Here is a 17,306-nt window from a genome sequence, read left to right as displayed (position 1 = left end):
TTTCCGCCCGCCTTCAGGCGCGTGCTTCCAGGCTCGCGCTGAGCAGCTCGAAAGGTGTGAGAAATCCGAGAAGACAGGCTCACAGAGAAATGATGTGGGCGGTTGGTTTGCCTCTGAGAGGACAAGAAGACCAAGCCGGATACTTTGAAATACACACAAAAGGAAATATGAACATTTGACTTACTTGAGTAATGGTAAATGTATTTTGTAAGAAAAACAAACAGTATAAATTAGGGTTGAGTCTGTCACGGGACGGACTAAGTGTATGCTTTACTGTTATCCAACTGTACATGTACATATCCCATAATTTAAGTATATGATAAAAAAACGCTCCGATATCAAACCATTTATAAAAGTTAACGTAAAAAACTTAAAACATTTATTCTAAAGCATATGCTGCCATCTTGTGGTCAGTATAACGCGGCTAACTTTCAGCCCCGAAAAGTGATGGGACAAAATCAGGCAGAATCGGGACAGTTGAACGAACTAGACTACGAGTTTTTAATTTCTCAGCGAAGTATTACGTACTCAACCGAATGGTGAAAAAAACACATTTTTAATTTACCATATACAGATACTTAACTCCATTCACACCATTAGGGCATGTATTGTTTTTTCATACCTATTTAACGGTGCTGTTACAGCCCGTAGGGATCGCGATGGGAGTGTTTCACTGACTTGCTGTTGACGGAACAAAAATATGAAACGGTGCTTGGCATAGTTTTGGATTCTACCCGCTATTTGCTTCTTTCTGGTACCTATCTGTGATTTCTCACTGTCCCACGGACAACGGACAACGTGTACTGCCGCTAACAGACAACATTTATGTAACAACACTTTTAGCCGCATTAAGGCTTATACTTAATAAGATGTACACCATTTCCTCCTTTCCTTTACTATGGGTCTGCTGCCTATGACTTAAGTAATGATAGAGTTTTACCATGAAATATAATAAAATATATTGGGTAATATACGTACCGCGTCCCACTGGAAAGCCATTATAGGCGGCTAAGCTATAAAAGGTGCGAATGTAACCCTCTAGTGGCGGAAAGTAAGACTGCAATGCAGTGACCGCAGTCAATGAATCTGATGAAACCGGACAAATTCACTAGGTTTCTTTTTAACTGAATTTCTTTGATTAAAAGATCTACACTAATTTTAGTCATACGTTTTGTCTGTGCTGCAGTAACCTTTCAGCGATAACAAGGAATCACGTTATAATAACAAAATTGAAATCTCACACAAATGTGATTATGCTGAAAAATTATAGGTCGTTTAGAACTCCAAGATGTTCCCTCATCCCCATCTTTGGATTATATGCAACATCTAACGTATTTTTGTAGCAATGCCCTCTGTCCTTTCTGTGGATATTTGCTTGTTCCAGTATGGGACTTGGCTCATTTTATGTCTACGTGAACTTTTCATGTTTACTTCATCAGAGATCCGGGTTTCGAGTACATTTTTGGGCCTCAATGTTTTTTTTTTGCCTTTTGTCAAATCTGCAGGGTCTTCTGATTTCCAGTGCGAGTACGTGCAGCTTCTATAAGATGTCAAGGTCATCTTGAACGAGACCAGAATATGTACATGCTACTGATATTCTAGTTCACATTGCTGAAAACTAGGGTCGAATGAAATTCACCTTACTGCTGTACCAGTAGAATATCCCAAAATGTAGGGCAGACTGACCACGCTCGGAAGACCGCAGTAACGGGACTGAAGTCTGCTGTTCATCTGAGCTCATGCACGTCTTCAGCATGTGCAGATCATTCAGACGTCTAATTTATGGCTGTGACGCGCGTTAAAATCAATAGGCTTCCTAGAAGGTATGGCTGCAGGTAAACAGTAAATGGGTATACAGCTGGCATTTTCTTGTGGCGTTGCATTGTCTTTGACTGAATTTTACCCGAAACAGTAAGAATTCAATTATCGTTTGTTCTTCATTAAAATGGCTCAGCCCGTCGTCTCCTTTTGGCTTTAGTTTGTGTAAGTATTGACCGTCCTGGAAGTCCGCAGATGTACATGAGCGACTCCGTCTCTCTGCGAGACCGCGGTAAGGGGCGGGGCTTTTATGATCCAATAGGAGCGATCCAATGAAAACGCAAAAATCTCTGAGTGGCTTTGTACGCTGTCTGTCAATTGCGCTTCGAGAGTCAGCAAGCAAGGCTGGCTGGACGTCAAAGATCTGAGGAAACATTGAAGGAGCGATGCAAAATGTTTGGGGATATCGTACAAGCCTTCTATATCTGATGACAACTGTCTGCATCAAGTGAGTCGTGGGAATGTTTGTGGGGGGGTCTAAAATGTATTCAAGTCTACATTAATATGGAGCCGGCATGAAAACTTAAAGCTGTGGTCTTTCTTGGCTATACGGGATATTAAATATGTATAAAAACCATTTTGTTAATGATTTGAGATGTTTTAATTTTAAACTGATGCCTTTATTCTTTCCAATATATTGATGAGCTTATAATAAGCTCTTGGCTGAACGTGATAATTACAAGATATAAGAACATATATATATGGTATAGTTTCCTCATAATTGTCTTTTATCATTTTCGTCTCTTCAAGTAGTCGAGTAAATGTGAAGTCAGTAGTTGCTGTTTATCGCTGTTGTTTTCCCAATGTTTTGTTTATGCGGCATTAGCTTTTAAATGCTCATGTACTTCGCATCTATATTTATTAAAAGCCTCATACTTTTGTTTCATATCCAAGCATTTTTATGTGAGTGCTATTCTCGTGAAATGTACAGTATAATTTTAGATTGTGTGCGTTGTGTATATGGCCTTTCAGGCCGGTGTCCTGTCAGTGTTAGTGAATCATGACGAGAGATGATTTCAGTATTTACAAATAAATGCGCAGTTTGTGATTGGCGGCTGCGGTGAGAAGTGTGGCGTGGTATTTCCGTCTTTGCATTAGTTAATTGACTGTCTGAATGAAAAGCATTCGTTTCTGTTACTGAGCGTGCGATTAATTTTCATGATTATTTACAACAAATGCAGACAGAATTGAAAACGCTTAAAGTTTCTTTTTTAAATTCAGTCTTTAAGACAACTTTTGAATGATATTCAATCTGTTTAATATTTTAGCAGAGTATAAGAGTAATGAGGACTACGGGGAAGATCGCCTTACTTAACAGTGATGGCAGAAATAAGAGTACTGTACATAAGTATACTTGTGTTTTTGGGTTAGTTTCAGTGTATGTGTGTTTTTCTTACCCAGATACTTGTGCTTTTACACATATAAGGAACAAGCTATAGTGAATAGTGAAATTAATTTTGTACTAACATTTCTGAATCTGAGTTAATGTTTACTATACAGATATAAAAGTAAGCTACCTTTCCAATCATCTTCTGATTTCTTTTCCTTATTTGTCTGTAATGTCAGTTTTTAGTTTGTGAAATGAATTTGAATGTGGCCATTTATTTAACGTTTTATATTTGATGAGAAGTGATATTCAGATAATGCACTCTATAAAATCAAAATTACATTATATAAAATGTATTAATGTAGATATGTACAGGTTTTTGTAACTTTTTATGTTGTTTTAGGTTAGGATCTTTGATAGCTTACATTTTTTAATGATTACAGACTATCTGAGGAACATGACTAAGGATGTCCAGTTATAGTCTTTTGCAGGCATTCTAGTTTGTCCTCATCTGCAGTTAGTCTGTTAGAGAGGCCATCTCCCATTGTCACATCCATCCATCCATCCATCCATCCATCCATCCACTTTCTGTTCAGGGTTGCAGGAGGCCCAGAGCCTATCCCGGAGGCTATGGGAACACAAGGCGGAGAACAACCCAAGATGGGGCACCAACCCATCACAGCCATTGTCACATCATAGTTAAATCGAGCCAATATATAGCTTCCAAGCAGATGGTTTTGTTCATAAAAATTTTTCCATTTATTCAGCCAGATATCACTGAAACATTTTAGAATGTCTTGTGTACATCACTGGAGCCTGGAAGTGACTGTTACAAATTCTTTAACTACTACCCCAGCTCCTACTGGTGCAGGTTTAAGCACCAGTGATAGAAGCTGTTTTTTTGTGTGCATTGCCAGAGTCAGTAGCATAATGGTTCTAGGATTTGTTTCGTTGTGGTTTTTCAGGTGACCCTTTTACAGTTTAAAGAGATTATTTACGCTCTGCAAAACATATTTTATTTCGGACTCAGTTGTTCATGTATTTTCTGTTCACGTCAGACACAAGGACGATATAGTAATATAAAAATGGTCCATATTTATATTCATCCTTGAAGTATTTAAGTCTAAGAGGTGAATTTCTTTTTTTCTTTACAGGTAATCGATAACTAAGGAGATGAATGACCAGGCTATTTTTGTCTTGACTTGTTCCCTGAGCTTGGTATCAGAAGCAGGTCCCTCAGAAGAGTCACCCCTTAATTAGCGTGCAAGACATTAAATGACTCTCATTATGGAGGGAAGGCACACTGTCCTTCGGCTGTATAAGCCCATCAGGGAGAGGATCTGTATCAGCCCGTACCTCCCAGTAGGGCTGGAACACAGGAGTAGAGCCTCCTTCTTGGTCAGTGGCCATGGTCAGAAGAAGGTGGGGCCAATGGGAACGAAACAAAAGCAGCAGTCTTCTGAGCTTCCAGGCAAAGACCTAATCTCCAGTGAGGCTACAAAGGGTGCCATTGCAGAGCTCAGCTGGATCGCGGCTGTGCATCGCCAGGCGCTGGCTGGTCTCTTTGCCCTTTGTGCTGACTGTGCAGCTAGGGTCCAGATGGGGAACCAGGATGGCAAACTGGAGGTCCAGCAGGAAGGAGGTGCTGCCTCCCCCTTGAGCGATACACTGAGCAGCAGCAGCCTGCAGCATTCCCCCAAGTTCTCTCCTGACCAGAAGAGGGGCACCACACGGGGCCGAAGGCTGAGGAAGCTGGCAGTGAAGCGAACAGACAGCGCAGAGGGTCTCCTGCAAAGCAAGTTTAAAATGAAAGTAGAGAAGGCCGTCTCTGAGGGCTCCCCATTCCAATCTGGGAAAGCCCCTGGGACCTCCACCCAGGAGAGCAGTTCCTGCAATAGCAGGGATAGCAGTGCTGCCCCACCTGTGGAGAAAGAGCTTAATGCCAACCGGAAAACCAAAGAATTCACGGTAGACTACACTTTTGAGTCTGACACAGACAACTGCAGTGAGTTGTCAGAGTATGACAATGATTTGTACAATGGATTTGGGGGACTCCACAGCTTCCTAGGGGAAGAGCAGCAGAAACTGCAACAGGAGCAGATGCTCAGCGGGGACAACCTGCGACCCACTGAGGATTGTGGTCCATCTTCCTTGGAGGTCCCCTCTGCTGCACATGAAGAAAGAGATTGGAGAGATGCTGGAATCCGAGTAACAGCTAGGGTACAAGAAGTAGGGGGCATTGTACGACAGATCAGCCACTTTGACTGTGAGGAACCCACTCTAGAATTACCGTCTGCAGCCAAAACCTGCAGGACAACCCTGCAGAAGGGGTATGAACTGACTCGGGTCTCCCTGCCTCTCACTCCTCTGAAGCCAGAGCAGGATAAGGTAGTAGTGAACAAGCCTCTTCACAGGATTTTGGAAGTAGAACGCATAGATGACAGTGAGGGGTGGAGGAGATTTCAGGGAAGCCCTATAGTACCAGTTGTGAACTCCAAAGAACTTTTACCGCAGTCACTCTGGGGCCCAAATGACAGTTCTCAAGCTTCAAGCCTTAAATCTGAGAGGAGAAGTCCTTCTTCACCCTCACTCTGTGAGGTCTTCAATACATCATATCCCACCACCAACAGTCTACAGAGCATGTCCCCAGTAGTTTCACCAGTTACCTCTCATATTACCAGCCCACAGCTCAATCACCGGATCCTGCTTCTACCTGAGGAAGAGGGCGACCACGTTGGCAACCAAAGGAAGTCATTTCTAGGGGCCACCTTGTCTGAAGGAGAGCCCAGGATCACCACAGAGGTTATCGACAAGAACGGCAACAGAAAGACTATCACACGACTGGACCTGAATCTCTTTCATCAGGGAGGTGGCTCAAAATGGGGCTTCTCTAGCCCCACGGTGCCCTCCCCCCCAGGTTAGTGAACCTTATTCCCTGTAATGATTACTCACCATGGCTTCTGCTGGCACCCCTTCATTTGTCGCTTTCAGGTAAAATTGACACAGCAAGTACAGAGAAGCTTCTCATAGCTCAGTGAAAATTCAGAAATGTCTCTGAAACCCAGGATGAAGATGTGCTGGGAAGTTTCCTGCAAGGTCAGCAACTTTTGTTTGTTTCTAAGCTGCCCAGGTTTGTAAGGTCTTGTGAGTGAAACCTGAGCACCATCCTGTATTTGCCGTGTGGTTCAGCAGTCATAATTCACAAGGATATATCTCATTTTAAAGAAAAGCAGGTGTTCCTGATTTTTTTGCCAGTAGTGCATAGTTCAATGAAGTCCTTCGTGTACATGTTAGTTTTACTTGGGCAGGCTTCCCAGTGCATTGCACGCTATATACCTGCAGTGTCTGGTCCACGGCAGGTTGTGTGATTGTAGGGCTAAAGATGTACAATAGAGTGGGACGGACTGGAGCTCATCGTGTATGCTGAGTAATTGCTGTTAATTCTGTTAGCCCTCATAAACTAGATAAAATGCTTGCCAGAATCCCCTCCAGCCTTTCTCTGGTCATGTATTAGAATTGCTTTCTGGAAGTCAAAGGCAGGTGTAGGATTTGTAACGGTTGTCTTAAGGTGGAATTGCACTATAGAAAAAAGCAATAAGGGCTTATTGGAGGCTTTGATGGAATAAAGGGAAACTTCTAGAGCTGCTATTTAATTTGTGTGCTAAGTCAAGTTTCATGCCACGTATTTCTGTTGCGCAAAGCCTCCTTCTCCTTGCTATAAATGGTAATAAATATTACAAAACCTTGGACAGCCTTTCATCCAACTACTTATCTTTTGATTGAATGTACACTGGTAACAATACATAATTTTTATGAGAGTAGGTGACACAACCCTGCTGGCTTTCTCCTTTGGGAGAAGGAAACCAAGATGATTCTGCTTGGTGTTTGTCTTGTGCTTCAAAGTATTGCAGTAACCTTGCTAGGGTGTAAAAACCAATTACAGTAATGATAGATTGCACTGCCTGTAACTAAGTGCTCATGCACCAAGCATCCTTTGCATATTGTGGTGGGGCAAAAGGAATAAAGCCAGAAAGCAATCTTTACTCTAATCATTAAACTCATTTTGTAAAGAGGCTTTCTGTAAATGAAAATTTCTTATGCCCAAAATAGATTTTGGCAGGTTTATCACTGCCGTAGAACATTTGAACTTCATCTGTGTTCTCCCTGAATGGTAACTGACACATCTGAAGTAGGGTTGTAACGGTACACATATTCGTTGCACAATGAGGTTAATGAATGCATTGTCTGACACAGGCAGAACCTAAATTCACAAGCAGATGTTCACACAAAACATTATGCTAATTGTGGCTGTGAATTGGTTACCACTAAAGCTGGATACAGCCACTCATAATTGGTGGTTTGGGAACATTTTGGTATCCCAATAAATTACAGCAGAGTGACTGATAAGACCAAGACTGTCTGTTGGCTCTGTAATACTGAAATTGGCTATGGCGTGTCTGTTATACTAAGAATACACAATCATACTCTGTAGAACATGGAATTTAGACACTATTTAGTTCATTAAGACAATCTTCTTGTTGAATTTTTGTTTTTTTTTCACTTTTTTATTTTTAGAGTGTAAAGATAAGCTTCTCTTAAGTTTATTATTCAGGCAACTGTTCTTAGTTGTGTTTGCAGTTTTAATAATAAATAATTTCAAACAAATTCAGTTTCACTGCTGTACCAAAATTGCACAGAACTGTATACCTAAAACCAAGGTTTGTACAGAAATGTGAATTTCATGTACTGTTGTACCCCTAATCTGTCATAGATGGCATTTTTTAAAAGGACTTTGCTGCTGTAGAAAGTGTTCAACATAGGACTACAAGAATGATCCCTTGTCTTAGAGGAATATCTTATGAGGACAGGTTAGCTGAGCTGAATCTGTTCAGCCTCAACCAAAGGACACTAAGGGGGGACATGATCCAGGTATATAAGATTCTAACAGGTCTGGATGCTGTTCAACCAAATAGCTACTTCAATATTAAGTCAAATACAAGAACTCATGGCAATAGGTGGAAAGTAGCAGGAGAACATTTTAAACTGGATTTGAGAAAGCACTTCTTTACATAGCGTGTAGAATATGGAATAGTCTTTGTGTTAGTGTAGTGCAAGCTAAAACATTGGATTCCTTTAAATCAGAGCTAGATAAGATTTTAACAACTCTGAGCTATTAGTTGAGTAAACCAAATGAGCTTGATGGGCCAAATTGCCTCCTCTTGTTTGTAAATTTCTTATGTTGTTATGTAAAAATGTGTTGGGGTCTTTTGGGGTGTGGGTTGATGTTTTTTGTAGAAGTCATGCTCTTGAGTAGTTTCTATAAAGGACAGAAACTTTTCATAAAATGGGTGAGGTCATTTGCCATTTGAAATGGAAATCCATGTCTGTCCGTACAAAACTTGCTTTGTAAATCTAGGCATGCCATTCTTAATGTGTCTCTTAGAGACAGGAACAAACATGCCATTCCATCCTAAAGTAACCCAAGACGTCCTACAAGCTCTCCTGGGAAGCCATGGTGTGTCTCTGTGTTATGAAAGACTGTAATGCTGGGACCTTGACCCCTTGCAATATTTGTGTGAATTCAGATTTTTTTTTTTTGCCTGGTGCTTTTCCTTCTGGAAATATTATATGTGTGCTTTTCACAAGTTCACAAGCTTCACCTTGATGAATATACAGCATTCTCATCAGTTCATAATATAATATCCATTTATTTTCAAGGCTTTTGACCTTATTTGAGATCATCAAGCTGGTTATGTCAATGACTATAGTTCATGCACAGTTCCTCCCTTGCTTCAAATGATACAACCCTTTGCTATTTGCCACACAAAGTTCTTATTTCCTTGAAGTGTATAAAAGGGTTGTTCATGATTCTCTTTGAATTAAGTTCAATACTCAACTTAATGTAAATTGCCAAGAATACAGGAAAGTCTTAAATTGGCACTGTGAACTTTTCACGCATTTATCTGACATGTTTATCCAGAACAATTTACTTTAGAGGTTGGCGTTACAATTTATGTGCACTCCCTGGGATTCAAACCCACCACAATTTCAGCCAACATGTTCCTTAAGTAAACGGGGGAGGGGCTTGATTTTGTAAATTTTACCCAATTTTTATTAAGGAAAAAGTCACACTGTCGGTGCATCTGTAAAAGCTAATATTTATGTATTTATTTTTTAATGTTCTAAGCCTCAAGAAAAGCATAAGTCTTGAGCCTGGATTCTCGTCATACAGAATTGTAATAATGTTTAGCTGTCAGCTTACAGTAGAGAAAACAACCAAAGTAGAGGCACAGAAAGCTTGGCCCTAGAATGTCAGCTTATTCTTGGTCACGCCCCTTCATTTTGAAATGAATTTAGTCATGTCCCAGTTTCATTCCGTAATAAATATGATGAGATTAAGAGAATCTGTCAAGTATTTAATTGTGACTATGGATGACAAGGATTCAAACCATTAGTCATATTGCCTAACACACACAAGTCCAACAATAAATGTATTATAAACCACCTCATAGAACTCTTAATGCAATCCTGGTGGGCACAAGTTACTTTTAGAATCTTTGGGCTGCCTCTTCCTAGGATGCCACAATACCCTTTGTCCTTCAGGAATGGCTTGAGTCTGGCAGAGAGCAGTTACATTTGGGGATTGTTTACTCAGTATGGGGATGAAACACTTATAAGTAGACTGATCTGTTCAAACTAGTCATAGTGGCACTGACCCCAGTCGTTCACCTCCAAAAGATGCAAATATGATTGACCTCTGCTACAGAAATATAAATAAATCCTTGTTTTTAAAAAGTTAATCTGCCATGTTAGCTTTTTATGCTTTTAATCCCTGCAGTAGAAACATTCCCCATAGAATTTACACACAAAGAGAAAAGCACATGACGCTCACAGGGTTCCCTGCTGACTCTTGCCTTAATACAAGACAGCTTTTCTTACACTTGACTATCACTGCATCTCATCTGGGTCATAAGTGGGGTGTATTCCTGAATGACAACACATGGCCATGCCAGCATTGGATGACCATCGCCTATACAATAATTAATTGGTGGTCTCTGGCTGAGTCGCTGCATCTGGTTTTTAAGTCATCCCAGGGTTGCACTAAATAATTAACGTTTAAAATAAAAACGTTAGAAGTGTCAGGTAAGAAACACCTGTTAAAATACTGAGGTTGTGGTGAAGAGGGAGTAAGGTGAAACTTGTGAGTCCTGCCAATGATAGACAAATTTAAATCCACTCTTTTTAATCCACTGCCCTTGGTCCTTATGGGCAATGCTAGTATTGATGTAACTGCTTGGGGCAGATAGGATATTGGAGGAAAGAAGGGGAAAGGGAGTGCAAATGAGCCATTGACAGCATCCTTCAATAAGCCCTGAGCCTTTGAGGAAAACAGAAGTCCTGACCTGTAAGCTTGAGGTATCCTCATCAGAAAGAAATTCAAAACAGATAAAAAATTTTTAACTTATTTTAGGACAGACCCTGGAAAAAATGTAAGCTTCTGCAGACTTATGTAACTTCACAGTGTGGGTATTTTATTGGTGTTATCTCCTTGCTATTCAAATATAAACACATTTATTTTTGGTGCTACTGTCCCTGCTACAGCTTCCACACGGTAGACTATGTCATAGATGTGCTTGGAGATGCCCAATCACAAATTCGTGCTTTGCACCATGCTGTGAGGGCATGAATGCACCTGGATACTCCCCATCTCCCACCCCAATACTCATCATGTGCTGGCATGCGGCATTAATAAAGTTCTAATTCCATAAACCATTCAGCTTTTGGAGTCATGTGAAACCTATTGCTCCAGAAGCAGTCACTTGACAGCAGGAAATGCAAAGCATGTCACAATGCTCAGTGCACTGGCTGCCAGCACCAGGCAGAAATGAGGACAAGGGGAGCTTCTGTGTTACTGATTACTCCAATGGTGGGTGATGCATTGGTCAATAAATTACATTGCCACTGCTCTCAAGTAGTTTCTTGCAGTGAAAAAGCTTTCTTGTCACTGGCTGTCATTTAATGTGACCTGCTTCTCTGGAGCATCTGACTGTACCAGCTTATACTCTGAAAGCTTATATGAACTAGGGCTGCCACTAACGACTGTTTTTCAATGGATTAAACTATCGACTATTTTACCGATTGGTCAATTAATCTAAACGATTGCTTTTCGTCCAGAAAATCAAACAAACAAACATTATGTCATTGCAGCGCTGTAGATAATGGACACCGGCTTTTCGGCACTAGATGGACATCATTTTCGCCCACAGTTCAATAAGTGGATTAGTAGTATGCCTAAAATATTAATCAGATGTATATTGTGAATATTAATCAGATGTATACGCCGAAAAATTAGTAATCTGATATCAGCCTTGATATGAACCAAACATTTATAGGAGGTTGATTAAACACATGGTCAGCAAATTGAGAGGCTGACATTGTGCCCCCTATGCCCTGCTAGTTGGGGGGTCTACTCAGGATTGATTAACTTTAGGTTCCATCTGTGATAATTTTGGGATTTGTTGGATTAGTTTTGCTGTCTTTTGAATAATGAATACAAATTTGAGTACATTAAAGTGGAACAATATATTTTTTTCCCTCTCATGATGTGTTAATCATGTGACTGTGATTACCGCTGTTTGGATTAGATGTGTTAATTAAATAGGGTGTCACTGGTCACCCGATCATCATATGGTCAGAGAATAAAAGCATAAGTTGAGAATAAAAGCTCGGTGCAGTTTTCTCTCTGTGTGGTGCCAGCATATTGGCGGTGGATGTTACACAAATGGAGTGGTTTTGCTGTGCTGCACTCCCAGTTTTCACCCAGGCCACGTTGATATTCTCCATTCATCCATAGTTTGCTGCTGAGAGCAGCAGACCTGGTAATGAATAACAAATGTCAGTGGCTGGATAAAAGCAGCAGAACTGCAGGATGTAAAATCAGGACCTGCTCCCTGCTGAGCTTTGTTACTTAATCACCAGCTGTACAAATGCAAAATTATGCATTTCCTTTTTTAAATGGCTTTTTAGTGCTGTGACATTAGCCAAAAGGCATGTCTTGGATTGCTTATAACAATATGTAATGTGTGACACAAGGGATGTGGCTTGTTTTGTGGTGTGAGCACAGCAGTTTAGTTTGGCATGCAGCTGTCAGGTCTGGTGGTTTGATGTTCGTGCTAACACTGCTGCCGCTGCAGCTGTCTGGTCCTTCAGACTAAAGAATTACAGACCCTGTTTCAGGCCACCTCCAATGAGTCAGGTTTATTTAGGTGAATTGTCACAGCCATTAGAGTCATTCAGGAAAAATGTCTGGGAGTCATCATACTGACAAGCTACGAGATTCACCCTTAGCCTTCATTTTCCCCCTGATTTGTGCTGTTTTCTTGATAGTTTGCATTTATTTTCGTGAAGTTAAGAAGCTATATTAAAAGGGTCTCATGTAAAATTAACCTAAATAAAAAGTGTATTTTAAAAGGGTGCAAATTGAAATTGTTTTAGTTTTATTAAACGTTTCTTTGATAGCTGATTAGTAGCAGTTTTCAGATTTTTTTTTCTCATTTATTTTGATTATTGCAGGCATGTCAAATAATTTTTGCAAAAAAACTGTATTTTCTAAATTCGTAGAAATCTGTCACATCGGGAAATACCTGTTGGATATCATAATGGTATTTATCTCTTGACATATTATCTAAAAGGGGATATGTGCGTATGTATGCACTGGGTGTATGTGTATGAAGAAATCAGTTCGATAACACAGAGCTTGATCACTGTTTGGGATAGTTCCTCTCCAGCTTAACCCTTTTCAGTGAGTAACAAATCTACATTACGCAGGGCAGTTTATTTCCTTGGTGACTGCTCTGCGCTGTTCTCCTTATATGCAGTTAGTTTCAAATCCACTGATGTGGGCGGATGTAGGAAATTTCTGGGCACATTTACAGGAAAACCCAACTACCAACATAGTTTCTTTCTGCTATGGTGTGCCTTTCTTGCCTGTTACCTGCATGCAGACCTGTGTCAGTTTCTGAGCTTATCTTTCTCTTGTACTATTTGTTTGGTGAGCAGCTGTGATGAGGAATCTTTGTGTATATTTATATTTGTTTTTTCTATTGTACCTCAGACAATAGGTGAACAACTGTTCTTTGTGTGTTATGCTCACACATACAGGCATGATAAATACAATGTAAAATATGGGCTTTTGATTATATTTCCTGGATGGGCAACACATGAATTTGGGACTGGTCATTTACAGACACTTATCTCATTAGTGTGAAAAAGTATTTGACAAATCATTTTCAAACTTTGTAGACAGATTGAAAACAGAGATTAAGATTTTTTTTGTAGTGGTGGTGTGTATGGGGGCTAGAGATTGTAGAGGTTGGGTGCATTGGATGTGTAGGGATTAAACTGGGAGTGGTGACAGGGCCATTCACCACTATGCCATTGTCATTCTAACAACATCTAGTTCATTAACGTTGTTTAGGACTTTCAGTTTCCCTTGTGTACTTTGGGAATATATAGGCAACCCGTGGAAGGCTTCTGCATTGGCTGGATTCACATTTGGCCATTTTTATTGCTTATCCATTTCTTACACCATTTTCATATGCAATCTCATGTGGAATTTCCAGATGGCAAAAATGACAATGTTTTGCTGTGTGGGTGTACATAACTGCTGGTAAAGCTGGTGCACACACTGCAATTCTTTCTCTTTTAGTCCTGCAGATGGCATTGTTGTTCATTTAATGTACTTGAGCATCATAGCACATTTATTATTATTATTGTTGTTATTATTATTATCCAAGCAACGCTCACTTGGACCCATTTAGGTTTAATTGCCATGCTGAAGGGTACAATTTCAGAGGTGTTGTTTAGATTTTGGACAGTCTTGAAAATATTAAGCCCATTTTTCTATTTTACCTTTTTTAACTAATTTGTCAATTAGTTACAGTAATAATTTTTTGCCTGCCCAGTCCACAGTGCAGTGATTTGTATAAATCCGAAAATGATTTTAGCATCACTGAAAGTCTGTTGTTTTTTTTCTTAAGAATATGTTTATGTGTGATTAATAATAAATTCTTTAAAATGGTCTCTTGAGTACAGTTTGAACTTTCACAGGGACAGACTGAGACTGCCACTGATGGCCCCTCAGCCTTGAACAATTAATTAAGCAAAAATTGCATTATTCCCAATTGTAGTAATGCAATCTCACTTTTATATGTGTTACTCGGAAGCAGCTGAACAGGCATATGCGTGAGTATTAAACAGGTCTATGGTAAAGTACACAGAGGATTAAAGAAGCCATATTTAGCTTTGCTCTCTACTGATAATAAATATAAAGCTTATAAATAATTTTATAATGGTGTACGAGTGTGCTCTGCAATGGGTTGGCACCACATCCTAGGTTGCTCCATGCCTTATGTCCTAGGCTTCAGACCTCCTACAACCTTGAAGAGGACACGCAGTTACAAAAACTGGATGGATGAATGTTTCCAGGGACCTTAGCTTTTTGTCTTTATTTGACTTTTTGAAGTACCTTTTTCCCCATATCTTAGATCGAAAACATAGGTAATATATACTACAATATTTCAGAAGTACACCCCAAATACCCAGGTTGAAGTCAGTATTGCTGGTCTGCTGCCAGCTAAGGCTGTGCGAGAAGGCAAAATACAGTGGAAACCGCGTATAATGATCATTTCTGTCTGTGTGAAATTGATCATTATAACTGATTTTTTCTTCTTTATGCCTCAGGCAGAATACCATCTAATTGACATTAGTATATTTATTACATGAAGTTAAGGTAATAAAATGGACAATGTTGCTATTAATTTTAATGACAATTTCAAAATACAGTACAGCTGTTTCAAACGTTTTTCAAATTACAGTATCGTACAAATAAATTACTGAACTGTGTATAATTCAAATACGTTACAATACAGTACAGTACTGTACAAAAATATTCAATTCAATTCAGAAGAGAGGGCCGCTGCGTTTGAAGCTGAACAGAGAAGCAAAAAGACGGTTTCAGCTCCGATGGAAGAATGACAATCCATCTCCATTCACAGGAGATCAGCATGTTTAGAGGCTCAGTGCCAGTAGTTTATAGTGCTCTATGCCTGTTCGTGCCCAGAATGCTGTGCCAGTTTTGATAATGATCCTTTCCTGATTTTGATCCCCTTTGAGCATTTCCTGCAAAGCTGAAATGGTACAGACTGATTGGTCCTTATGAATGTTGGAACTGTGTGATTTAGTCGCACATTAATGTATTGCGCTCTTTGCTCATGAAGTTATTTATTTTACAAGCTGGCACAGAGGTTCCTCTGCTCCAATATTTCTTCCCATAGCCCATATGCATCACTCCTCAGGCAGGTCAGACAGATGATTGTAGCTGGCACTAGGCACGGGAATTTTATCAGGTGTACAAAACTGCTCCCCTTCTGGGGATTATTTAAGCCCTCTAACCCTCTAACTGCTGCCATTATATTGCTCACTAGTGTCTTCCTTTAATTAAAAAAAAAAATTGCCCCTTTATAGTAATTGAGTGTTTTTGCGAATAACTATTTCTTGGCTGATAAGATTATTTTGGATTTTTTTAAAATCAGTTAACAAATATTGTCATGTTATATCCCTTAGAATTTTGTGCTGCATTAACACAGGCAGTTTGAATAGTTTTTGTTGCCTTTCAGTAGTACCAGAAGTTCTCAAATGAAAAGCTTGTTGATGTGTTTCAGCCATGGGCTTTTGCAGTCTCAGTATTCACCGCTACGCCAATGTTCAGTGTGTCATGATTGATTGTCTGGCTACATTGAAAAAGCCGATCATGGTAAAGAGACAGGCATATATTCTCAAGGTTTATACACTTATTGGTAGTGGAATTAAGTTCTTTTTGAAAATCTGTGGTAGGAATTCCTCTGAAAGTCTAATACAAATGCAACCTAGGACCAAAAAAAAGCATAATTACACTGTGTATTATATAGAGACAGTAGCTATAGTGAAGCTACTAAAACATCATCTTCACCTGAGTCTTGTCAGTATATTTAATAAAACATGTATTATTAAAAAAATAATCTTGTTTTCTTCCTTGACAGCACCCTGATACTTGGGCAGCTGGAAATCGAATTACTTCTTTGCTTTTCTTCAGAGGACTCCACACTGAGACAGGATGACATCTGGCTGCTTGACGGAGATGAGTCTATCTCTCAGGAAAATGAAATTCTCCCACGCATGCCCAGACCGAACCACCTCGACATTCTTAGGATTACGCCCCCAGAAGATGACATCACTGGTGACACACCCTACTACCCCAACCGGGAGTTCACTGTAAGTGATAATCAATCTACCTGGTATACATGTCAAGATGAGTTTCTGCATGGACTGCTGGATTTGGTGGGTGTTTAGGGAGCGTGATTTTGGTTCTGCTGGGTAATTTTCTTTCATAAAGCGTACTAACTTGGCACATTCTGTACCCTGAAAGTGACACTGATATAATACAGGACTGCATGATTATGGACCTCAAACAGCCAGTGTGAAGGTCCTTTTTCTTTATTCATCAAGACCAAAGCATGGGGAATGCATCTGCTTTGTTACTGCAGCTGGGCCGCATAAATCCGACGGGCCCACAGATGGTGCTGATTCACTAACTAGACTGAGTTTGGCAAAGAGCAGCATGGATGTTTCCTAGTCTTAAGGGGTGCTATAGGAAGGCATTTTCTAAGCTTTAAATCCCAGCAGGTGCATGCAAAAGCAAATGAGGGAGGATCTAAAATCAGCACAAAAAGCATGGCAAATATCTTGAGTTCTGTCTTTACCCATCATCTACTCACAAGTGTTTTATCAGTTCCTAACGTAGCACTGCCTTCGTTATTTTTTTCTGGTTCACAGTGTATGTGAACATGCCATTGCCACTTTTCTAAACAGCGTTTCTGCCATATAAGGAGTGGGTGAAGAAACATGAGTGCTGTCTTCTTCTCAGGTGTTGCTGGCAAAATATTTACACCTCTCACACCTTCAGTAACATCCTTCTGGGATTTTGTGTAGTATTATAATATTAGACTGGTGATCCTTGCATGGAAAGCAAAGCAGAGCATGTTTCAAAAGGTTTTGTCAGGGTGGGCACCAGATTAGACATCACAAGAGCTGCCTGTCTAAAAATTGGCATGTTACTGAATAC

General features: G+C 40.0%; 1 protein-coding gene across 2 annotated transcripts in view; it reads left to right on the top strand.

The window, feature by feature from the left end:
* Positions 1-93: 93 nt before the first annotated feature.
* Positions 94-17,306, top strand: part of LOC125707844 (formin-like) — a 76,518-nt gene continuing 59,305 nt past the window's right edge. Inside the window, exons 1-3 of one of the 2 annotated variants that reach the window (XM_048975215.1) lie at positions 94-194; positions 4,300-6,062; positions 16,278-16,456. In XM_048975215.1, coding sequence (XP_048831172.1) covers positions 4,421-6,062; positions 16,278-16,456 — 1,821 coding nt within the window. In that variant the 5' untranslated portion in view covers positions 94-194; positions 4,300-4,420. Of the gene's footprint in view, positions 195-2,155; positions 2,267-4,299; positions 6,063-16,277; positions 16,457-17,306 lie in introns of those variants that run through there. The other variant, XM_048975214.1, reaches the window with a different exon arrangement.

The sequence above is a fragment of the Brienomyrus brachyistius genome, chromosome 14 (assembly GCF_023856365.1).
Source record: "Brienomyrus brachyistius isolate T26 chromosome 14, BBRACH_0.4, whole genome shotgun sequence".
Lineage (NCBI taxonomy): Eukaryota > Metazoa > Chordata > Actinopteri > Osteoglossiformes > Mormyridae > Brienomyrus > Brienomyrus brachyistius.
Note: the sequence above shows the minus strand (reverse complement) of the source record. Positions and strands in the feature narration are given on the sequence as shown.